We start from the raw sequence: 25,899 nt of genomic DNA on the forward strand, positions 1-25,899 counted from the left end.
CACTTTCATTTTTGAAAAGTAGAGAATTAATCCCCATTCTAAATAAGGCGTAAATATAATTTTCGATTGTAAGAAATCATGCTTTAGTCTTGCCATCGTAAAATTTCTGTTTTTCCATGTTTTAAATCATTTCAAGACTGAATGCTGATACAGAAAAAGCCTGTGATCTTGATTGACTCCGAATATCATATCATAGGAAACTCTTAAGCCACTTGTCACGTTTAATAAGACTACGCAATCAGTGTGAATCAGACGTTTTATTTTAACGAGTGATCTCATTTGCCACTGATGAAGACTCACTCAATACAGGCAATAATGCTAACCTAGTTAGAGCGAGAGCGTTACTTAATAGCAATGAAAAAAATATAAATTAAAATTAGAACACATATTTTTTTTTACATTAATTAATTATTGGCAAAGAATGAAAAATTCCATAAACTAATACAATTTATGTCTTTAAGAAAATTCGACTACAGATGTATTTTTTTTTTAATGTATATTATATTTTATGTCTAAATATATCTATTAAGTTATATGTGACACTAAGTGGTCAGTGTTTCCCGTAGAATAATTAGATTAGGTTTATTTTCACATTAAACGCATACACATTATACAATATAACTTCCCTATTTACACAACTACATACAATATACCGTTTTAAAAAAAAAAAAATGGAATAAATAAATAAATATTAGACAACATCAATCAGAAGTAACGACGATACCATAAACACTCAGACACCAAGACAACATAGAAAACTTTTTTCTACATCGACTCGGCCGGGAATCGAATCCGGGACCTCGGAGTGGCGTACCCATAAAAACCACCACACACTACTCGACCACGGAGGTCGTCAAAGTTTTATTACGAAAGTATCCGATACTTCTCTTATTAGTATCAGTATGTTCTTAAGCTGTTTTAAATTTTATAATCCGAATGACATCATTTTAAGGCGTGCAAGGTTTATTGCAACCAATTGTTTTCAGTTCTTGGGTGTTGTTCGAGGGTCAAATGATAATCTATGAACAATAAAATGTAATTGTCATGGACTCCAGGTGCTAATTAGTCTCATACATTGTTACACCAACCTTGCTATTAAAGTATTTTTTTATCAGTGTAAAACACGAAGGACATATCCATTGTTTCTGTTATAAGTTTAGTAACCTGTTTAAATTTGGAATTAGATTATGTATTTTTTTTTTATTACAATAATGTGTTTAAGGTATTTCAATAATACTATTTTTGTCTTGAACATATCTTATTTATGAAAAGAGTGTTATGAATGGGTAACCCCATTAACCAAAATGGAGCCTGCAGTTTTTATGAGTAGGTATATCGCTAGGCGGCCATACTGATGACCTATTGAGGCTTAGGTATGCTTAGCCCTGTTCTTGTTAGGATCTTTAGGTGCCTACTTTTTAACATTTTTTTTTTTACGTCACAATGCGGACACGCCTTCGCGCTGGTTTTTAAATTCCTATTCCAATACCTATGTATATTTACACACACATACACCATTAATATATTATATAATACATTTGGAGAATATTTTCTACTATATTCAGTTATGAAATTAATAAAAAAAAAGTTTTCATACGTTTCCAAAATTTTAACAATTTTAACTAAAAAGGTTATATTGATTTATCATTAAAATAATTGTGATGACAAAAACTATATTAAAAATGAACTATTAAGTTTTTTTTCTCTCTCCGAGGTTTTTTAAATTCCATTTTTAAGAATTTTGTTATTGTCTTGGCTTTAATTGTAAGAGTTTTAGGGCAAGATTAAGATAGGCAGGGTTTCAATTGCTGTGTTAACCTAAAAACAAGGTAATAGCAATTTGTTTTTGTCCTTGATTGAGATTCTTGCTGAGCCACATTATCATAATGCCTCTGTTTACTTAGATTAACTTGATTTAGTTGCTAATTCGTACTACATGGGTTCGAATACCAAGTAGGGGGCTATAAAAAATATTGAGAGAAAAACAGTGCTACAGTATCTTGCCTGTAGCTCTAACGCTTGCGACTATTAGAGTCGCAAGCGTCAAAATTAGAAAAGGAGCTATTTTAAAACTAAAACAATATCTGTCAAAATAAAATAATTAAAAGGCGCTAGAAATACTCTAACAAAATGTTAAAGTATATAAGATGTCTTGGCTTCTCATTTTTATGGATGAAAACAGTTGTTTTATTAAAAGAGATTTAGTTTTTCCTAGATGCGACTTAACCTGTCGACATCCTGTCTTCCAGTCTTGCTAATCAGTGATACGTGATCAGATTAAACTATTTGTCTTAGACAAGTAACAATAGATATGATCGACTTCCTCTTGTTATTCTCTGCCAGGAAATCATTAGTACATTTTATGAATTTACCGATTTAAAGAATACAATCAACTATGAAAGTCGTATTCTTGTCTCAGCGATTTCCTCTGGGGACATATTTTAAAACATTTATTTTATACTATGAATGATCGTAATACTTCATTCTGAATTATAAAACATAATTTGTTAATAAAATATTCAGCAATTTGCACAGAACTAGAAATATTTCTATTTTAAAAAGCTGTGAGAGTATAATTAATTATAGGTATGTACATATTTAGCTAATTATGAATACTTATATTATCGTTATTTGAAAGGTTTTCTATTTAATGCTTGTTGTGTGACCGAGCCGAGATGGCAAAGTGGTTAGAAAGAGTGCATCTTAACCGATGATTGCGTGATAAAACCGAAGCAAAAACCACCGAATGTTCATAAGTTTAATTTGTGTTTATAATTCGTATCGTGCTCGGCGGTAAAACAAAACATAATGAGAAAACCTGCATGTGTCTAATTACAATGAAATCGGACCAAAAAAATGTGTACCCACAAATCCGCTTTGGAGCAGCGTGGTCGAAATAGTTCCATAACTTCCCCTCAAAGACACAGGAGGCTTTAGCCCAGCAGTGGGATGAAATAAGCTATTTTAAAATAGAAATTTAAAAAAAAATGTTGCCATTCTTAGCACAGATACCAACGATGTCACTAAGATTCTGTTAAAATATTTGTGTCATCTTACTCAAAATGTTCTGAATTTATTACGTGTCCTTTATCATCGTATCAAAGACGTAAATTGAAAGCTAAAGACGGTAATTGTAGGGAGGAGGGGTTAATGACCCTTTTCGAACTGGCTGATGGATCACGTCATTGAAAGCGAAATATTCCGTTTCAATTTCTGTCGATTGTAGTGATTGGAAATTCTATTTGTTGATATTATATTAACAGAACTAACGATCTTTTTAATGGTTTTAACAAAGGACATTTCAAAATAATTGTGGGTTAAAAATTTCAAGCAAAATTTAAGATTACAAATCTCTTTACAATAAAAATGAGTTTTTTTAACTGTTAGGTGTAAAAGTTTATACTATTAAAAAGTAATTTCTTCTCAAATAATGTAATACTTTAAGTGACTTTAGTATTTGATGTATTTTTTCTACTGCTTGGACATGCCTGCATGTTTTTAATATATCTGTCGACAGCTGTCCCGTTTTGATATAATCCTTTCCATTTCCGATGTCATTTACGCACATATCTACTTACGTAGATTTATACAATCGAACCGATGGCATCAGAATGGCAATCATCTCTGAGCAATCGTTTCCCTCCTCACAAACGAATTGTTCTCGAACCAATTTCGCGTTATGAAAAGAAGCATTTGCTTATTGCTCGCACTTTCCTTTTTGTCGTTTTTCGAACATCTGTCTTCATCACAGATTTGAATGAATGAGTGCATATTACTACTTTTACTTGTCGGTTTATATTTAAGCCCCTTATTGAAATGATTTAAGTCTAGTGATGATGGAGCAGTGCGATGGATATTTTTCTTAGCTGCCGGAGTTAAGAGAAACAATATTGAATTACTTGTGTTATTATGCAACTACATGACTGATAGACATATCAGTATTGAATGTCCTGCAATGCTAATTATAAGAAACAAATAGATACATCATATAAAATATCTGGGCCGTCAATTGATGTACCTGAGCGTTGTATTTGATTTTTTTAATCTATGTATATTTTATTCAAAAGTTCTTTATTCAAATATTCATTTGTTTAAAAAAATATTATCTCATTATTTAGTATAGCATTATAGCATTGCTTTGTACATGCATAATCAATACATATCACGTATGATACGTGTAAATATACTTTAACTTATTTAAAAGGCATATTCAAATCGAAATACATCTCTATATTCTATTCTGCATTTAATCAAATCTTAATGCTTTGGCCTTACATGATCCTAAAACTACCTGGCTTGTCGTTAAACGTGATGTTTGCTCGTAAGTTATTTGCATGTCAGCCCCTCACATATCGGCTTAGTAATCGCGGTGGCATTCATCTAGCCTAACCCTTGGTGACACAATGACCCATCGAAGTGAACGCTTGACAGGTAACTCTCGTTATATTTTATGTTACCGCTGATAACGCTGGCGTTATATTTTCTAGTTTGTTTATATAACAATTTATATAAAAAAAGAGAACTTAGTATAAAAAAGGAAAAGATTAAATCAGCACACCAAAAAGGACAAAAACAACTTAGATAGGTATAATCATATAAAATCATAAAATTGTATTGGTTTGTCTTCGTGTAATACAACGAAGAACTTTGAACGAGTCGATTGGTTTAAGTTGAAGATTGCGCGGATGCAGCGCCTTTCCATAAATTATAGTTTCGGAAAATCCTCTCTCAGTACGCTTTAACATTACCAAACGAAGCTCTCCTTCAAATTTCAATTGATTATGTCTTGTAACTTATATACTGCTACTACTATACATATACTACTATAGATATAATGTAATAATTGTTACAATCATGAAATTATGTATATTAATATATGTATTGACGACCTCCGTGGTCGAGTAGTGTGTACACCGGTTTTCATGGGTACGCCGCTCCGAGGTCCCGGGTTCGATTCCCGGCCGAGTCGATGTAGAAAAAGTTTTTTGGTTTTCTATGTTGCCTCGGGTCTGGGTGTTTGTGGTACCGTCGTTACTTCTGATTTTCCATAACACGAATGCTTTAGCTACTTACATTGGGATCAGAGTAATGTATGTGATGTTGTCCAATATTTATTTATTTATGTATATCTTTCAATTCTTGTAAGAACTGTAATTTAAAAAAAAAAGTTTTCTATTTATTTTCTGCTGATACCGTCGAATTATAAATAATTTGAAATACCCAATAGTTAGCATCACGCGTTGTCTATGAATATTTTTTCAAAACTCCAACTCAGAGAGGAATGAAAGAGCTGAAACTATTAGTACAATGTTGTGTAAACCTAGCTTTATAGACGTAATAACTCCCGCTTATAATGTATAAGTATATATCTTAATGCTATAATCGGTTCGATCTACATGAAGCTTGGCTGAGCGTGAAGTAAGACCGTTCCGCGTTGCTGTGCCCAGACGACTTTTCCCACTGTCGCTAGTGATTTCTGTAATGAGTACTCCCCTAAAGACATGCATGGTTGCCACTAATTTATTTCTATAGTCAGATAATATTATAATTTCATTTAATTTTGTAACACGTTACCTAAACATATCTTTAAAATATTTACAACTTAAAATATTGATACGAATATTCCTGTGCTTTATTTATTCTACAATTTAAAAAAAAACGCTTATGTACATTTGTATTACTTCGTACGTAATATTATAGATCGAATTGACGTTAGCGTAACGTAGTTCTGCTTTAGATTCCAATGATAATAAATTAAAAAAAAAAAAAAAAAAATAGGGCCTCTTCAATTTAACAATAATAAAGCGTAAAGAAATTCATGTTTTAAGACAAACCAATTTGCGTACCAACTAGTTATAAATATTATTTATTGCTTCTAAGATTATTGATAAAAAATCTTTTTTAAGCTTCACACTTACCTAACGCTCTTATCCGAACAATAACATAACAATTTATCGCTCTAATAAATTGTTCATGTGTTGTACATATTGTACAAAAGCATTACAGCAATCTCACTGTCATATATCTAACCAGACCATTACAAAGATAGACGAAGACGTAAAAGATTAAAGAAGAAAAAGAGAGCCTAGTGCGTGGGTATGGGAACGTTCACACGTGCTTGTCTACGATGTCAACCAGTAGGGCTAATGCCGAGCACACTACCGAGAGTACGTGAAACAAAGAGGCAAATTATAATATAATGCTGTTCTATTTTTAAAATCCGAGGCTAAAACGATTCGATTTTCGAATTTTGTTTTTTAGTAATAATTTAACAATATAGAATATTTACAAATTTTTGAATTGTGCTTATTCGCGTATCGCGTCATGTCAAAAATTATTATTGGTCAAATTTTAATGAAATGAGTTGTTTTTGTATGATTAAACTCAACAACTGGTATGTTTTATTCACTATTACGTCGGGTGCCGTAAATATAACAATGCAAGCAGTTATGAAAAGTACCCGATGGGAAATAAGGACTCCGTAATATGCCTACGAAAATTAAGTAGATGAGACAGCGGACATAAGCTAAAAAACGGCTAGCGATTTCATTAAACTTTATAAAATATTTTAAAAACTTTATAAATATTTTATAGAAAAGTTAGATTTTAAAAGTCATTATAATGTTTTTTTTATTATTTATTATTATTAGTCATACACGATCAAGGAGGCCACAAGATAAGCGATCTCTTTCTACCTACGTACATTATCATTTCAAGAGGGAGGTAATAGCTAATCCTAATATTGTAACTACGTTGCGAACAATGGGATCTAAGTTGTTTTAAAGCTTGAGACTATAATTACAGGGGCCCACTCCTCCCTTTCAAACACATCAGTTGTTTGTATATTAATAATTCATATATACGTTAAACTAGTAACGGATATCAATTTCAATGTAAATCAGTTATATTAACGATAACATATTATGAAAGTTATATTATTAAATGTAATTTAAAATAAATTATAATTTGCTTTATTTTAAAACCTTCAACGAGCATTAATTTCCTAAATTCGATTAAATCGCTACCGCTTATGCATCATAATCGCATTCTATTTAACTCGTCTAATATTGTTGGCTAACAACTAAGGTCACAACAACATTGTGTGAAATCCGCTGTGAAGTTGTCTGCTTATCTATGATACTTTAACGGAAATGATTTAAAAACATTTGTTAAATAATTGCATTACGGAACCGCACTGATTTATCGCATGAAGTATTCCGGAAGGCCAATACATAAAAGGGCAACGACACCGACGTGACATACGCACGTCCACTATGCGATGTCAAGGGGAACGTGATCAAGTACTTGTCTGGTTTTAATTTTTTATCAATGTTAAAAATATGTCCGGAAAAATGTTCCGCAAAGGAACGTCCCAGTTGGCACCGAGAGCGCCTTCATTGCACTCCGGTCAGACGGCGCGGCGCGCAAAATGTCAAGGCATGGCTTGCGTAACCGTATTTGTTTCCTTTTTGCATTATTTCATGCTTGAAGAAAGTGCGTTAGTCACACTGATAATTAAATCTTAAACAGAATTCGACCCACATATGATTTTGTATAGCTTAAAAATGTTACTTAGACTTAGACATACTTTTCTTTGTAAAATTGGAAATATTATAGCAGGTTTCAAGAAACGAATTTAAAATTCAATGGCGCAAGCTCTTGGTCGATGCCTACTCGGAACGGATTTTCAATACATTATATGCGCTTATGCTAACATAGATGCTGAATGCTTTTCATTGTACTATGAATATCATTTCGCTCGTCTAGGAAATATTTATATAAAAAATATTTTCTTCATTCATATTTTATACTTACAATGGTTACAAATGCAATAACTTTATCATTATTACATATTACTATTATGTGTGTACTTTTAAATCAAGCAAACGGTAAGGGTTACAAGAATCAGATAATATATACGTGAAGGTTTTATTTTGATGTTATTAATAAATTAATGGTTTTTTTTCTTACCTTGCCAAGAAAGAACCGCCTGTAATATTTGGCGGTGTCGTCGGTATCAATATTATGTCTTCGAGAATTCTGACGTGGGGTTCCTGGCTGAGGACGCTGCTCACTCTCCTCGTCCGAAGAATTCTCTTCCACTCCATCCACCCAGTAACCACCGTTTGGTGGCTGAACTATGGTTGGAGGAGTTCCTGAAAAACATAATTAAATTAGTATAACATGCGTGCTATTGAAGCATACCGCAGAAAATAAACATTAGATTAAGTCATTATTTTTTTTGTAAAATATTAGTAGTTTTAAAGACTAGTTGATCATTTATTAATGATAAGAAATTATTTTGACCATCCCGTCTAAGACCGTGAGACAACAGCACACTCACGTAAAAAATCTTAACTAAGATGTCGTGTAAATTATTATCCCACTTTGTATAAACTTTATCATTATATCATATTAAATATATCATTGTTCATCACTTTGTAATAAAGTTACCTAAATCCCATACGAAGGGTTATCTTAATTTCTATGCAAATAAAAAGCAATGAATACTAAAATTGCAATAAACGAGCGGAAAGCAAAAAATTCAAACCTACCCATGCGTGTCGGCTAGCAAAATTTGTGTCACGAACACAAATAAATTCAACAAACGTAATATTCTCTGCACGTTTGATGTTGGTACAAAAAAAGAGTGGGAAAAAGGGATGTAAACCATGAAACCGCATCTAATTTCGAATAAGGCTATATTCTAGTCTAGACCGCCTTTGTTGGAGATATTTTTACAAGGCTTTCAATAGTCGTACGTCCTGTGGGATGCTATTGTTCCCTATGTCCCTTATATAAACCCGATCCGTTCGTCAGCGGCATGTAAAATATTAGGTATTATCCTATATTTTATTAAGCTTTAAACGGATCTATAAATTGTGAAAGAATAATGAAAATTGTTAATATTTTGTAACATCGCAAAATTGTAAAGATCGTTAGTTTAATGATAAATCAAAAAACGATTGTAAACTGTCTAATAATTGTAAACGGAGCATTCGATTTTCAATGAAACACATAAAATTCCGATCGTTTGTAAAACGGCGACCACCAAACATATTCTTTAAATCTAAAATTATAATAACAACTCAACAAAAGTCATCCTCGGAGAGTTCAATTCAAACTGTGTGTCGTCATTTTGCAATCCTCAAATTTAATTTATGATGCTATCTGACAATAATACATGCAGGCATGTTAAAATAAATTCAATTATAAATAAGTACAAGGACACGGACGCACGTCTGTAAATACAATAATAACAAAAAAAGAATTATACATAGGTTAGGTTAGAGTGTTTATAATTCAACTCAAATTGGTCAGCAATAAAAAACATTAAACGCCTTTCGTTTTGGACGGCTTATAATCTAGCTATATTCATTATAAACAAACGCTACTTACGATATAATCAATACGTTAAGTTTATATAATTTGTAAATGATGTTTGTGGCGTGATAAATTCAAATATATTTCTTAATATGCTAATGCATGACTAAACAAACTTTTTCGTATCACTTTGTTCGTTAAACTCACAATACTTGTAACCCTAACGTGTCAAAGGCATACTCTGTACGGCTTCCCTTTATTTACCCCTCCATCACAGGTTGCGGGTTGATGATTCATAATTTTTAACTGGATAGAACGCACTTTAATTTAATTTTTAATCTAAGCACGCATAACATTTAACTAGCTACCTACTTTTGTAAGTTGCTTTTTTAAAAGTTTAACTACTTCCACGGGCTCACAGTCGCCCCTGCCTTTTTCACTTTTTAGTTTTAGTTAGGTGTGGCGGTTTACAATTTTTCTTATTTACTAAACATCAGCAGATCTTCGCTGGAGCTGGAGCATGTCGTGTTTCTTGAAAGACGTGGCCCACACTGACTTATTTTTTTTTTTTAATGTTTTGTATTATTCGAAATATAGACTTTTGACTCTGGAAGGGTTGATATACATATATAAAGATGTGTGAAGTTATACATGGACGTATTTCCACATAAGATGTTATACACAATTAATCTCAACCTAGTTGTTAAACATATCTTGCTATACACCTACTTTTCTAATAAAAAATAAGATAAAAAAATGGTTAAGTAATTAACACGCCAGACTACATTTGTTCAAAGTAATCAAGACACTGAAATGACATAAAATCGGTCATCTGTAAATGAAGCTACCATAAAAAGTATCTATAAATAAGCCCATGGCGACCCGACGTAAACGGATCTCGACCACAAATATCGCTGAGTAAAAACAATAACTGTCTACAATACACATACTCCTGCTGGGTGAAGAATATAATGACCGACATATGTATTTTATAGATAACTAAATTAGCCATAAAAGAGGTTTAACCTTTTATGTGTCTAACTAATATTATTAATGGGAAAATTAGTTTGTTACGCGTTCATGTCTTAACTCAACCCATCATGAAATCTTGCGTGCACGTCGTCAGGGATAGTCACAAGGTCGCCTAAGACCTCATAATGTTGTTGCTAAAAACGATTTTTGAAATATATTCGTACTAGAAAGTTTATAAAAAAATCTATGTCCTTTAAACAAGATAAAACATCCTACTGACATTCGAGAACTATGCTTTGACAACACTTTGATAATTACAAACCGAGATTTCCCGAGATATCTAGCCGCCACCTAATTTAATTATGGTTTTAATCAACTAACTAATGTAATAGACTCGTAGACTTTAGTACGTCCAGTTTTCTTGTAAGAATATATCCAACAAAGGTAGACATATACATACTCTATAATATGTATAATTTTAAATAGTTTATAGGCAGACTTACAGTAAAATTACAGAATACTACTGTTGTTATTGCGAATACTACATGTTACAAACGAAAATACAGTAATTACTATAGTAAAACTACAGGAAGTATAGAGATGATAATCTAATTTGTGTTTGCGTGTGTGTGTGCGTGCGTTTGCCATAAAAAAAAATTTAAATCATGTTACACTGTAGATCTAAATATTAATGGAATTAGATTATAAATAATTTTGATACTTTTATTTATACAAATAGTGATTGATGGTGGTTGAAGTAGGTGACTTGAAATAATTATTGCCGTAGCTCACGATATTTTCATGGCAAGCATTTTAAAAAACAAATTAGAACACTTTCACACTTACTACTGTTGAGAATATTACTTAAACTTTCTACTTGTAAATGGTTAATAACAGTACTGAAAGTTATTTCGAACAATGGATCTTTGGAATCTGTTAAATGGAAAGTCGAATTTTATGGTCGAAATCTACGCATTTTAAGTCAATTTAAGAAAATTTTAGCCATCATTATTTTCATCAATAGTTTATAATTTAATATTATTACGGGTTTTTATTATACTTTATTTATTATTGATCAAACTCTTGACCTTATAACAATGTATAGTCGTGCGTTAGTTTTAGGTATTTTGTTTCAATTGCGAGGCAGATCACGAATTCATTTTATCAAATTTTATTCATCGCAAACACGACTGAAGCATAAAATATTTTATTTCGTGACGTGCTCCTAATCATTCTTTTTTTATTTACTATGTTAACTAATTAAAAAAGTTAAATAAATTTAAGAAGTACAAAAACGCAATTTGTTTTTCAAATTTGTAAAATTACAGTAACATTACGGTAACGAGTCTAATTAAGTTGTGAAATGTTCTTTAAGTTCGTTATTATTTTATGTTTAAGAGGAAAGACAATTCCATCAAATGTTCTAAGAACTTATAATAAACCGTCGTAATGTCTTACATTCAAGGTATTCGGAATGTCTTTTGATATAGTTTTGCTGTTATTAGTTCTGAGTACGCGTTTTTAGTATCAACAACACTATGTATTGTTTAATAAACTACTTCGACTTCGACTTTCGTTTTCGATTTTTTTGGTTAGTAATGTTTCTTTTTGAAACAGTCCGAAGGTTTAGGGTTCAAACCTGTAACTTAAACTTTGCTTAGCGGTATTTTTTACAGTTTGATTCGATTAACTACTACATTTAAAATTTCATCAGGGAAAAGTATGAATTTTACTAAGTTTCATAAATATTTTCTCCACTGAAATAGTTTATCAAATATGGGTATAAAATATTTCAACTTACCTGGTTTAGCCAAAGTTTCCTCCAACAACAGCCGACTGGCTTGACAAGCTGCAGCCACTCTGCGTTGGACAGCTGCTGCACCAGGCGAGGGTGGTGGTCCATGTGGTGCTGGCACCCTGCCCTCAGCGTACGAATGCCTCTCGCCCACATTGGAACCAGTTGTTGCGCCAACTGACACAGACCGACGGTTCTCGTTTCGTGAGACCTTGAAATAAAGATTCCATTTTAATACAATCATGAAGAACATTATAAATATATCACATTATTTAATATAACAATTAATAGTTAAATATATTTATAATAAATTATTTATATATTTATATAAATAAATCAACCACCGGCCGGGAGTTATCGTAAGATACACATGTATAATCACTAATTAATGCCTCATAATTCCTATTATGGACTAACAATCCACCAGCGTGCGCGAAGTGGGCTAGCAGTCGGCCGCTCAAGCCAGCAAACCATAATTGTAGTGTTTTTGAACTGTCCCAATCATAAGATGGGATAAAAGTAAGCAACGATGGTCTTTTTGATTACTGTTATATTTATTTCATTTTTATGAAATATTGGGCAAATGGGCCATCTGATGGGAAGTGGTAATCATCGCCCATAGACATTGGCGCCGTAATATTAACTTTTTCTTACAACACCGATGCGCGACCAACCTTGGGAACTAAGATGTTACGTCTCCTGTTTACGCTTGTCTATCTCACTTGGACGTAGTTTCTCAAAAAGGATCCAACCCACAACCTGATCGAAAATGAGTTAAGTATACCACAGTAGCCCTAAAAGATTTAGATTTAGATTAACTTATTTGTATGAAATATGGTACATTTATACAAATATTTCTGAAGGAAGCAATAAATACAAACAAGCACAACTGTAAGCAAATACAGATAAAACTCGAATAACTCAGAAGTATTTGTTTTCATTTTGTAGGTTGGATCCTTTTAGAGAAACTTCGTCCACTTGTCCATCAGAATTTCATATTTATTGTTCAATTGTCATATTTATTCATACTTTTTTTCTACATATTTATGAATTACCTTTAGTTAAAAACTAAATCGTATACATTTTATGATACGTAATAGGGTACTTTTTAGTTTTATAATATCTCATCACGAACCCTAATTGACTTTGCTCATTCAAGAACGAAATGAATGAATTAACCTCAGTCAGAGAGATCAAAGACAGATCGACTGGATTGATCCTAAAAATGGAACGCGATATTAGTTATTCAAGCGAAGTCTCACGAACTATTTGTTGTTTTTGGAAGATCAGGAAATAGTTAATCTTATGTACACTAGGCGACCCAAGTAAGCGTGACATACGTAGTTCGTTGACCGTGGGATCCTATTATTGCGGTAACAATATCGGTGTGCGCAAATCGCTTCCGAGTATAACTATTTAAAACGGTTTAAAGACGCTGGGCGCTTGTTCACATCGTCATTTTGTGAGACGACCAGAAAATTGAATTTCGAACAGTTAACGTTTTATTTGCGTCGAAACTTGACGGTTGACTGGCCTTTGTGGTAACAAAAGCGACCTGATTTTGTTCGAAATCAATTTGTAGGGTAAAATATACAGTCCACTAAATCTTTAGTGGACTAGAAAAACCATCAAAAGTTAACCGTTGGAAGCTGACGGAAGCATTAGTGGAAGCGTTGACAGCAACTCGAAACAACAAGTAGCGTGGAAAACGTAAGACCATTTTCACTTTGATCAAATTAATTTAACGTCAGGAAACGAATGTTTACTTCGGCCGCAAAACTTCTGAAATCTTATACTTTGAGTATCAATTTAAATTGAAATCAACTTAACGATGAAATAAAAAGTAACATTTGAGTCTGAGCTTTAATAAACATTCTTATTTAATAAATGACAGTACAAACATCTGATGGTTTATATTGCCAATCCTAACCTTATAAAATTACCAATATAATAACAATTACTCTGGAAATTCACCCTTTAAACTGGAACACAGAACACACTTGAAGTTTTCGCTGTTTTGTGGTGAGGTAATTGATAAGTAGGTGATGCCCACGCAGGTAAGCTTGCACGAAGCCCTGCCATGGCGTGAAAATACTAATAATGAATATATAATAAAAAAAAAACATATACAAAGAACTACCATATCTATTTCATTGTATGGTACGGCCAATCATGCTCGAAATTCAAATTTTTAAACAATGTTTTAGATATAAGAACATATTCGACGCAATTTAAATCGCAGATCGCATTTAGTTTAACTTTCAACCACACACAATATTCTATTTTTGAATGACTATTTATTTTCGTTTCTAAACTCCAAGCCATAAATAGTGACACAATTTAAAAGTTCTGTCTTTCCCAATGATTTTCGTTATACACGAAATGGCACAGAGAGAGTCGTGTTCGGGTAATATAATTTCATATTAAGAACGCTTTGATGCACGGAAGTTTTAACATTAGTAAAAATATATTTTTCTATATTAAACGCGATGTTTCTTGAAGTTTAGAAAACATTTCAAATATTTACTGCACTTATTTTAGTATAAAATTATTTTCTTTTGAGAAATAGAAAATACAAGTACCAACATATTCTACCTACGTAGCAAGTTTAAATGGAATTCTTTCGATAGTTTTGTGCGTGATCGAGTAATAATAAGCAAACACTAGCTGTCATTTATATTAATAAGATAAAAAGTTAAATGTCGTCGTTATTGTGCGGATTTTAAGTATCAAATAACTTTACATCTAAGGTTTCCGTTTGCTCGGTATTTACAATACTAATGCTTATTACAGCTGTTATTCATATATGTATGTATTGACTGTATGTTTGCATTTTAATATCGAATCATTCAATTCATGACTTATGGTTTATCTATATGATAATTGTGGAGAATTTCTATGGTTAAACGCGTTGGGATTTTTAATAATATTTTTTGCGTTAAGAGTTTTTATCATCCACGGGCATGAAAAAAGCACCTTTGGATCATCATTTTACAGAATTGTGTTAAATGTAAAGCTACCATCGATTCGGAATGTAGAGAAGAAAAATCGGCAAAAAAATCAATATTATACAGAATTATGTCAATGATATAAAATAAAATTTATAGAATATATCCCGCCAAGTCGATGATGAAAGTCTTATCATCTCTATATGTGTTGAATAAAATACTTTATTTATTAAAGTTTTTTTTAAAAAACGATTTCAATTTATGAATCTGCAAAAGAGCGCAACTGTTAGTAAAGAGTCTCTAGCTTCAAAATTATAAATAGACAGCCCTCTTTTGTAAAATGACAACAAATATGTTTTTAACAAATGTATGTGTGCGTGTGTGTTTGGGTTGTGTTTGGGAGTGTGTGTATGTTTGCATTGTTTTTTCATTTATATTAAGACAACAAAAAATACTATTGACTTCGAAACCTATTTCACTCAACTACCATTATGAATAACTTAAGCACTTGAAATTTACAGTAAAAAAAACAGTACAAAATGTGTACAAACCTAAAAGTGCGATCGCGCGTCGATTTTAATAAAATAGTTGTTAAATTGGAAGCGATTTGACCCACCTGCCATAATATCCGATCAAAAATAGATTTAATAAATTTTGTGACCTTTCAACTACCACGTCATCCGAACCTGTCGTAAAGGCATATAAACACAAGTTGAAATAACTTTGATATCGCATTTAAACTATTATTTTTCATTTTGATTTGAAAGGCAAAGCAACGTAAAATGATTAGCAATCGTGCAACCTCTTCGAGTAAATACCTTAGCATATAAACGCTAACGTAATTAATGTCAGCACTGGAATGAACGGCGCGTATACATAGTCGTCTTGTCAACTCATTAAAACTCCGGGACAAATTTTAATAAACTAAACTTAGACTCCTAAATTTCAAGCGTGTCAAGCAAATATATGGAAGGAACAGGAAAGATATTCTGAGTTTATTATTATTCACTTATTTAGCTGTCATATACAATCTATACTAATATTATAAACGCGAAAATTACTCTGTCTGTCTATCTTTTGCTCTTTCACGGATAAACCGGATTTGATTGATTTTGGTATCAAGCAAGCTTGAATTCCATGTTTTTATGCGAAACACACAACGACCAACCCCTAAAACGTTGATAAATGATTATCATTACGAAATTAATTAAAAAATATAATTTTCGATAAATGATTTCACAAAATAATTACTGAGATAATATTAAACAGAGATATATACTAATATCCATTTATATATTATATACATATACGAGCAAGTTAGCTAAACTAAATTACGTTGATCAAGAGTGCTAAATGTGAATTTAATATTCCTTTAACCAAAACTTTCTATATTCAATTATCCGTTCACCTTTGAACATAAATTGTATTTAATTGCGTACAATGGGGTAAATTATGAATTTCTTCTATTGGTTAGATTAATTGACAGGTCAACGCTGCGCTACAGAGCGGAGAAGCAGTACTTTAGCTAAAAAAAAACGGTACCACAATCACTGGACCTAACATTTTTTCGATCCGCCACAGTTCACAATCGTGTAGTCCGAAGTTATTTTCAATCGACTTTTGTTTACAATAAAAAATAGGGAAAAATTATCTTCGGAGCTTACTGTTTGAAGAGTTAGGAAAACTATATCATCTGAACCAACTAAAAAGTTTCAGCCTGTTAATATGTCATTGCTGGCTTGGCTAAGGCCTCCCTTAGATTAGTCTAGGAGCTTACCACTACGCTGTTCCAATGCGGGTTGTTGGATACACATGTGGCTGAATATCTATGAAATTTGACACATGCAGGTTTCCTCACAATGTTCTCCGCCGAACACGACAATTATAAACAAATTACGCACATGACAATTGAGTGTGCTTTTAAAAAATATGATCTTTCTCATAATTAAAAAAAAATATTTATCTGTAACTTAAATTTATAAAGTGCCTGCCACATATCACGATGGTGATGCAAAACATAATCATTTTGGCTTATCAAAGATATATCATAGAATTTCTTGGTGACTCATTTACACTGCTACGTACGATTACGATACGTTTCAGAATTTAAGTGTATAGAAAATGTACTACTAGTAACACTCAGTAACCATTTAAATTTCTTAATAAAGTTAACGAAAACTTTATTCACTCTCTTAACACCTTATTTTCTTGTATACAATAATAATCCTTATCTATTAATGATTTTCTGTAAACGTAGTAGATGGAAAATGTTTATTTAATGTACTAAATATCTAACGAACGTACAACACGACTTTTCATTCCCCTTTGTTTGAATTAAGTTGAAATGAGACGTCACTTGCTGCTGAAACATGAAACCACGACGCCTCATGAAACGCAATATTCAAATGAAAATGAATAAAACAGAATATAAACAGGTGATACAGTTTTAAATTATTTTAAACTAAAACTAATTGAAGCTGCGGCTTTACACGCGCGAAATCTATAAAACTACCTATAGCACACAAATCGTCACCCAACATTATACGTCCCCTGATAGGTGAATTGAAAAAAGCCTATAAATATTAATATAAGTTCTTTCCATGGACTCAAACTATCTACCAAATATACCATATACCAAGTTTCATCTATATCAGTTCAGCGATTTAAGCGCATTTATAATATTAGTATAGGTAGTGAGATATTTTTATGCATGGTAGTTTTATATGATCCTTCATTATTACGTAATTACGTACTCATCATATATTTGCTCCTTTATGACGTAATCACCGATTTACCTTGAGTGAATTTCAAGATCTTAAAAGATTTTTATGAATCGATCCTATGTATTTAGAAACATAATTATACACATGAGGCAAAACTCTTGAATGGAATTTGATTGAAATGACCCGGTTTAAAGTTATGCAATATTTATTAAATGTTTTAATAATTTATTTGCTAAACATATTCATTATATTTTCGACAAAATTAACGATTGCTTATAGTCTCTCTTCACGTTTAATTGTTTTTTTTTTTTAATATGTCTAAGTATTGCAACAAGCAAACATACCTTTATCTCATTATAATTTGACTAAAATACAGATATTCGTTTTTATTAAAAAATCAAAGATATACATTTTTAAAAAATAGATCCTCCTTTCATTAGTACGAAATAGCTGTTTTATACTTAGGTATTTTATACAAAAATATACGTAAAAAAAAAAACACTGTATTATGAAAGGACTCGCTTCACTAGTCACGATAAAATATGAAGTATACAAAATACATCCTGTATTTTGTATACTTCATATCAACTTTTATTGGCTATCGTTTTCAATAACTCTGAAGTACTCCACGTATCATTTTGCTGTTGAATATCGAAGTTTGTGCACCTGAGCGCAATTCTCAAAATGTTACAAGTTGGAAGATTAAATATAGAATAAACTAATATGAAATATGAACGATATCAACGAATAAAGGCACCGCACAAAAATAAAATCATATATTTGTATTTTATGAAAGTACTTTTAGTATTGCACGTTACGTTTATATATATTTTAATTAGTGAATCTCTAAGTTTCTTGTTAAGTTATACTCAGTAGATATTACATTATGAACCATTAGTGTATTACGTTTAATAGCATTTGGAGTCTTCAACATTATTTGTAGAATAACGTTGAACACTCCAAATGCTAATGACGTAATGACGAAATTCGAATATCTTTGCTATATTTGGACAATAAATATGCTAGAAAATAATAAAGTATTCTATCTATTGTGATACGAGAAGAAAATTTATTGTGAAAAGTCGTAAAAAAAGCAACGGTTTTTTCTTCTTGATACTTAAATGTATTCCAATATTAAAATAAATGCTTGGACCAGTTAAGTTCCTGAACTTAACTATAAAATAAAATAATATTAAAACGAATTATATTTATAAATATCAATCAGTCTTTTGAAGAACATAAACATAAAATGATTCTAGACTTTGTAAATAAAAGATGAGTATAGAAAATTTCAAAGTGAAATGTCGCGAAATAATATTCAACGAAGGTGAGCGGAAGGAACGGCAACGATTGGTTTGCGATGAAACGTAAATTGCCACGATATTACCAAGTTCACTCTGCACTGCAGGAAAACGATTGTTGGTACGTTTTCTACTGATAAAATAAATAACCTTCGGATTTCAAATGAAACATAACAGACATAAATTTCATATTTATATTAGTTCCTTAAAGTGAAATTCTAAATACTTACCATAAAATTATTATTTTTATTGGGGCGTTCAGTTTATTATACATAGTATACTGGTTGTCGCCTGCAGATTCGTTTGCGTTTCAGTGGCTGGTCGTCAGGTGTTAGGTTGTAACGAAAAAGAAGCCTTTTTCAAGTTCAAACTTGAGCAACAGACAGACAGACAGATTAACTTTTCCATTTGCAATATTAGTATAGATACATTGATAGTTTTTTGTCTATAAGTCCTATTCTGATTCTAAACGCAGGTTAAGTTACGTCCACTGTATAATGTTTTATCATACCCAGAACTGGATTATACACCCTAACTAGTGCTTATCCATGATAATTAATCAGTTTCGTAAGCACGTGTTACGGTTTTAACAATAAATATAGCCATGTTATCTAACTCTAAACATTACGCGATAAATGATAAGGTGGAAACGTTTTTATAGCATATACTATAGAACATTTATAGCATTTACAATTAATACTAAAATATATATAAAAGGGGAAAAATTAAAAAAAAATATATATAAGCAAACATAATTTTATCAAGAGTTACGTATCTTTTATGTAAATAATAGCAAAAAAAATTTTTAAAATTCGAATATATATACATACTTTTTTCTAAATAATTTGTAAGCTAACATCATTTTTATCAAAATTTATGTATCTTTATAATAAAGTATTTACAATTAATAGCAAAAAATTTTTGAAATTCGAATCAACATTTTAAAAAAGGAATTTATAAGCGACCGTCAATGTTATCAAGATATACATGTGTCAATCAGAAGTCAAAGTATTCGTTTCTCTAGATAATAACACAATAGAGCATACATCTCTTCATGTGAAAAGAGTCTTATGTGAAAATACTTTAAACGCAATTAGATGAATATACTGTTTGAAAAACAACTTCAAAATGTTGTTGCATTGAGCTTTGTTTGGAAGTTTAATATACCTGCGTCAGGTAGATTGCAAAACTATGCATGCCTTTAAAAAATTATAATTAGTGATTTATTTTTTGATATAACAAGCAAGATATAAATAATGTAGATAAAATAATTATACTGAAGTACTGTTATTAAGATCTTCGATTAAAAAAAATCGTTCAACCAAAGCACTGATATCTGCTATGTCCAAACATAATACCCATAATAAATCGCTCAATAAAACGCAACGATGCAATTTTCCACGTAACAAGTCCATTAAATAGCTGCAAAATTTTATTAATCACGGGCGCAATTGAACGCTCAAAGTAGGACGACCCGTATTTTCTCATCTCCGAGGGACTCGGTTTGTGCCGGTATTGTTTTGCGACAAACATATCCGGATTCCAATCATAAATGCAGGTACGGAACGATATTAAATCGTGAATATATTTTTTTACAATTTAACGTACTTAATTGTACAGTTACACAGTGCAATAATATGTACAGAGTACAATTCCACATGAAAATATTTGGACGGCGTGTTTTTCTATCCTTACTTAATATTAAAAAGGTGAAAGGATGTTTGTTACTCTTTCAAGCAAAAAGTACTGAATTGATTTTAATGAAACTTTACAATAATATACCTTTTACATCAGAATAACACATAGGCTATTGATTAAAGATATTGTGGCGAAAACTAGTAATTTGTACATGACTGTATAGTTTTATTTTTACATACTAGCTGTGCCTACGACTTCGTGCGCGTTTGAATCTAAGTTATTTGGACATTGCAGCGTAACTTTTTTATTAATTTATATATAATTTTGAAATAAAAGCCGAAGTTACTCCTTATTACATCATATATGTGCCAGTGAAAGTCCCGTCAAAATCGGTACAGCCATTCCAGAGATTAGCCGGAACAAACAGACAGACAAAAATTGTAAAAAAAAATATTTTGGTATATATACGGTGTAGACGTACATATGCATTTAGTAAAAAGCGGTTATTTTAATATTACAGACAGACACTCCAATTTCATTATATGTCTAGATGACATTTATACCAAAACTAATTCGTTTAAAATTAAGTACTAACTGCTTAAATATATTTCATATATTATAACATTTATTTTAAACTTATTTTAAGTAAAGTCTTTGAAAAATCTAACTTTCCTGATACGATGAAATGCAATCCAATCAGTATTTCCAAGCTTTCCTAGTTGCGAGTAATTCTTACGACTACATATTCAATTCTAAGATATATGTCGAAGATCGAATGATAATAACATCTCCAAATAAGGATACCTTCTGTTTTCATTCCGACATTAGCTTAACATTTATTCTAAATGACGTCTCCCTTTATCTTAAGATGCTCGGGGAGTACCGAGATACTTCGCCAAGCCTAATTTCTACATTAACAGATCGATATAAAGATATCTTATTCAACGAGATATTTTTAAGATAACTCAACAGCACAGAAACTGTCTAGCTTTTGTTTTGTTTTATAATAATACATTTAATATCAATCAGCACAATCGTACGAATGAACATAAAATATTAAAGGTAACTGTAGTTCATTTGAATAATGATATTTTTAATTATAATCTTCACATAGAATAAAAAGTATGATATTCATAAACTGTAGACAGTAAAAATAAATATTATTCAACTGCAGCTAGAGTAACCGGAGAAAAGGAGAAGTCATTGACATAATTTCAGAGCGACTGAAAAACTTCCAGAAGTTACCATTGAAAGCCTCTGAGCGAAGAGTACTTTGGTAGACCCAGTAATTGCGTTTATCGGACCGGTAAATGAGCGCTGCAATCTTTAATCTATGAGGATTTTTTTTTAATTCAAGGTCGCATCAATGTGCGTGTATACTGCCATTCTTCCTTTATCTAATTGTACATTTGACCTTTTTGGAGTTACAAAAAAAATATATATTCAAAAAAATGTGTAAAAAGATTTATCTAATTGTTAAACCTACGTTAGATTACGTGATTCAAATCCGGGCAAGCACCATCGAGTTTCCATGTGCCTAATATATGTACATAATTCAATGTACTTTGAAGAAAAACATGGTGAGGAAACCTACATGAGTCGGATGAAATTCTTCTACGTATGTATCTCGAATTGAACTTCTTCCTAACGATGAGAGAGGTATGACGATTTACGGCATGGCATGTTTTCCTTCATAAATTTAAAGTCATTTCGAATCTCAAACAAAAGTCATTGTTCCAAGAATCGTATAATAACATGGTACAAGGAAATTAGCTATTGTTTTTGAGAGTGATCTGAAAGAAATATGGACCATTCTGTTTTAGGTGAACTCGCAACAGACTCCTCCCATAAGCGATACCTTCGTAATATTGCAGCAAGAAAGTTCATTTTGTGTAGCAAGAACGTATAGAATGTACTCGTCTATCAAACCTTTTAAAGTGACGAAAACAATCTGCCATTATAAAACCAATACTTAATAATAAATAAGAATAAATTAAACGCTATCATTTTAAAATAATAAGCTTTGATTTATTCTATTCAGAGGTGTCAAAACTAATATTTATAAGTTTTTGTAGTATTCTCCGACAACTAATTTATTCGATTAATCACAATAACTCTAGGAATGATTAGAATACTTAGATGACTGCCAGATATGGTGTTCAAAGGTACGTTGTACGCAATATAAAATTACCTTACATACAAAGCAGTCAAGTTCTCAGAGTCGTTAATGTTTTGAGAATCACAAAGGTATGACGTAAATTCGTTCCGCACAATTCATTATCGTTTTAAAACTTCTTGCCGGTTCTCAATGACTTATTAGTGATGTATGTAGAGATTACGGCTATTGTGATGCATATACAAACACAACAAACTAGTAACCTTGTTACCAACTAGTGAATTGTATCTGAATGTTTGTTGCTAAATTTTAATGAGAAAAATAAAACATTCGCAGCGTGCTTGGAGTTGATGAAGCGATGATGGTATCATTAAAACACGTCGCGTAATGAACCACTCCCATACACCAATGTAAAGTGAATCTGCTTTTATTCAAAAAGTTCATAATTGTGAACGGGAGTATTCCCTCACAAAGCGAATGCTGAGCTCCGGGTTTGCATCATTGTGTTGTACAAAAATGCACCAGTGCTAATTTTCCATGCGCATCGCTCTTGAATACTATTATGAGCTTACGAATGTGAACGCAGATACGACGAACTGTCAAATAAGACTACGCAGCGTCAGTCTGAAGCAGTTAATAAACGGATAATTAAAACGAGACCGACACAACACGTGAAACTTGGATTAAATCTAAGTATTTAAAAAAACTCAGCCGTAATTAGTATTTATTTTTTAAAAAGAAAACAGAATTAAACCTAAGAAACACAATCGTTAGCGGGCTTTAAAGTTATAAATCAAGTAGCTTCGAAACAGTAATTGTGGAGTTGGATTTCGTAAACTACGTCGGGGAATTAGTTTTCATTCCGTTTGGTATCGAAGTGAGTTGTGAATTAGAGAGTTGGGGAGATAAACGAACTTGCAATAATAGAACTCTACTCGACGTTTGGTCATACGCATTACATAATAGAAACTAGAGCATTAGCGAGAATATAGCAAGCCTGATATTTCCCATGTGGCTAACTGGGGATACATGAGCCTATATATTTTATAACAGCGCCTATGAGATAGATATAAACTGCATCAAAATTCAAACTCTATTTATAACTTATAACAGAAATATTATTTTCAATAAATTAAGGAATGTTTGATATTTAGGACCTAAAATTGTTCAGTACTGAGTCGGATGAAAGTCAAAATGTGTATACCAAATAGATCACATGATGGAATAAGCTTCAAATTTTCTCTGTAGTGGTACAGGCTTTGCCCATCGATGTTACTTTAATTGAACTAATACTTTACCTTAAACTTATTTAACTTAAGAAAAAAGTTTATATTTTGTTGTTTTTTTTTTATTTTGCTATAATATCATAGTACTAAGTTTATTGCCGGTTCTTCTCGTTAGAATCTAATTGACATTCCGAATCGTTGGCAGCTTTGCGTTTAATATAATTCTGCAAATTAAATTCTGATGACTCAAAAAGCCTACTCGAATAAAGTATATTTGATTTTGAGTTTAAATATATTTTCTAAATACAACAGTTTCTTACTCTAAATAGACAAAAAAACAATTACAACAGAATACGTACAGAACACACATGTGAAATGAGAAAGTATACGTAAAGAGAACCAGTAACAGGTTCACTAAAGAAAGTGTTATGTGACATACATTTTGGTCATAAAAGATCTATTACGTCGAAAGGCCCAAATGCGTACGAATGGTTCGCATTCCCAGCCGAAGTGAAGTTTTGGTAAGATAAATTACGCTTGCGGCGTTAAAACTTGAAACGTAAACAACTAAACACGTTTAAGGATGACTCATATTAAATTAATGTCTGTAGTCTTAAAAAGCGTCAAGGTAAATATTATTTCATTTGAGTTTATGGGTACTGAATCATAAGTTCTGATGTGACGTTTGATCATTTCAAATCAAATTATATTATAACTTTCTTTTAAATAACGAAAATAATATTGATATAATGCAAGTAGTACTATATATAAATAGTGCAATTCTTAAGTTTGACGTTTAACTTAAAGGTATATATGGTTTGACGTTAATCTCCTCTCCATTCGTTTTACAAGATCTACTTTTATTAAGAGATACAAACAGGAATATTAGTGAGTAGCCCCTGACCCCGACATCACTTGCACATGAGGGGGTGGGTGACTGCAGGTTTATTTTTTTAACATCACTGACAACAGACATGAAATTTCATGATGACCAACGGTTAAGACGTGAAAAGACTCAATTTGGCATTTATGATTCCTTCAAAAGAAGATTTATTAGATGCTAATCTTATAAATAATAACAGTTCATCATAATGTAAAGTAAACGTAAGATTCATTCAATAAAATGAATAAAAAAAACATATTTTATTTTGACCACATTTCTTTTAGAATTGAATTGAATCAAGTCATACGAAACGTGGTCTGTACAAAATAAACGATACGAAGAGAAAAAGTCCAAATCAATCTGTTGTGAAACCGATTCAAATCCAATCTAACGCCTTTGTTGCAATATTGTCACAATATTAAATATACCATACGTACAAACAAGACTGTTTGATTTACTAATGTTTAACGTCATATTTTTTGCTTGAAAATTAATAACAACTTGAAAAAATTGTCAACCAACATACGTAATATTTATTTGTATTTTATTCGCAATGAATGTATATTGATTTGTTTTTTCGACAGTTTCACAATGCTTAACTTTTATAACATTACTGAGTTACTTACGCTCTTTTTCATACGATACGTAAATTCACTAAAATTTCATCACATATCCTATAACATTTTAATTATTATACGTATTATTATTATTATTACTTTTATCCAAAAACAACAACGCTATTGTTCATTTCAATCTCCATGATAATAATTTAAAACAAAAAATGAACTCACTGACCGGAACGAGTTTCGTGAGAAAAGAGCCCTCGTGACTGTGGCTATCTTAAAACTGCGTACTATTTAATCTGCATAGGCTTATGTAAATGACACAATAGAAGAAAAGTTCCCATGATTTTCTTCAGCGGCCATGCGTGTTTAATTATATGCATGGGTTTATGATAATTTATAAGTTATAA

At 31.5% G+C, this 25,899-nt stretch overlaps 1 protein-coding gene across 7 annotated transcripts in view; it reads right to left on the reverse strand.

Moving 5' to 3' along the window:
* The window catches only part of Rapgap1 (Rap GTPase activating protein 1), a 269,144-nt gene that overhangs the window by 9,869 nt on the left and 233,376 nt on the right, over window positions 1-25,899 (reverse strand). For all 7 annotated transcript variants that reach the window (XM_064217421.1, XM_064217422.1, XM_026639915.2 and 4 more), the window contains 2 exons: window positions 12,098-12,302; window positions 7,972-8,156 (listed from right to left, as the gene is read on the reverse strand). In XM_064217421.1, the coding sequence (XP_064073491.1) occupies window positions 7,972-8,156; window positions 12,098-12,302 (390 nt within the window). The remainder of the gene's footprint in view (window positions 1-7,971; window positions 8,157-12,097; window positions 12,303-25,899) is intronic.

This window comes from Vanessa tameamea, chromosome 17 (assembly GCF_037043105.1).
Source record: "Vanessa tameamea isolate UH-Manoa-2023 chromosome 17, ilVanTame1 primary haplotype, whole genome shotgun sequence".
Classification (NCBI taxonomy): domain Eukaryota; kingdom Metazoa; phylum Arthropoda; class Insecta; order Lepidoptera; family Nymphalidae; genus Vanessa; species Vanessa tameamea.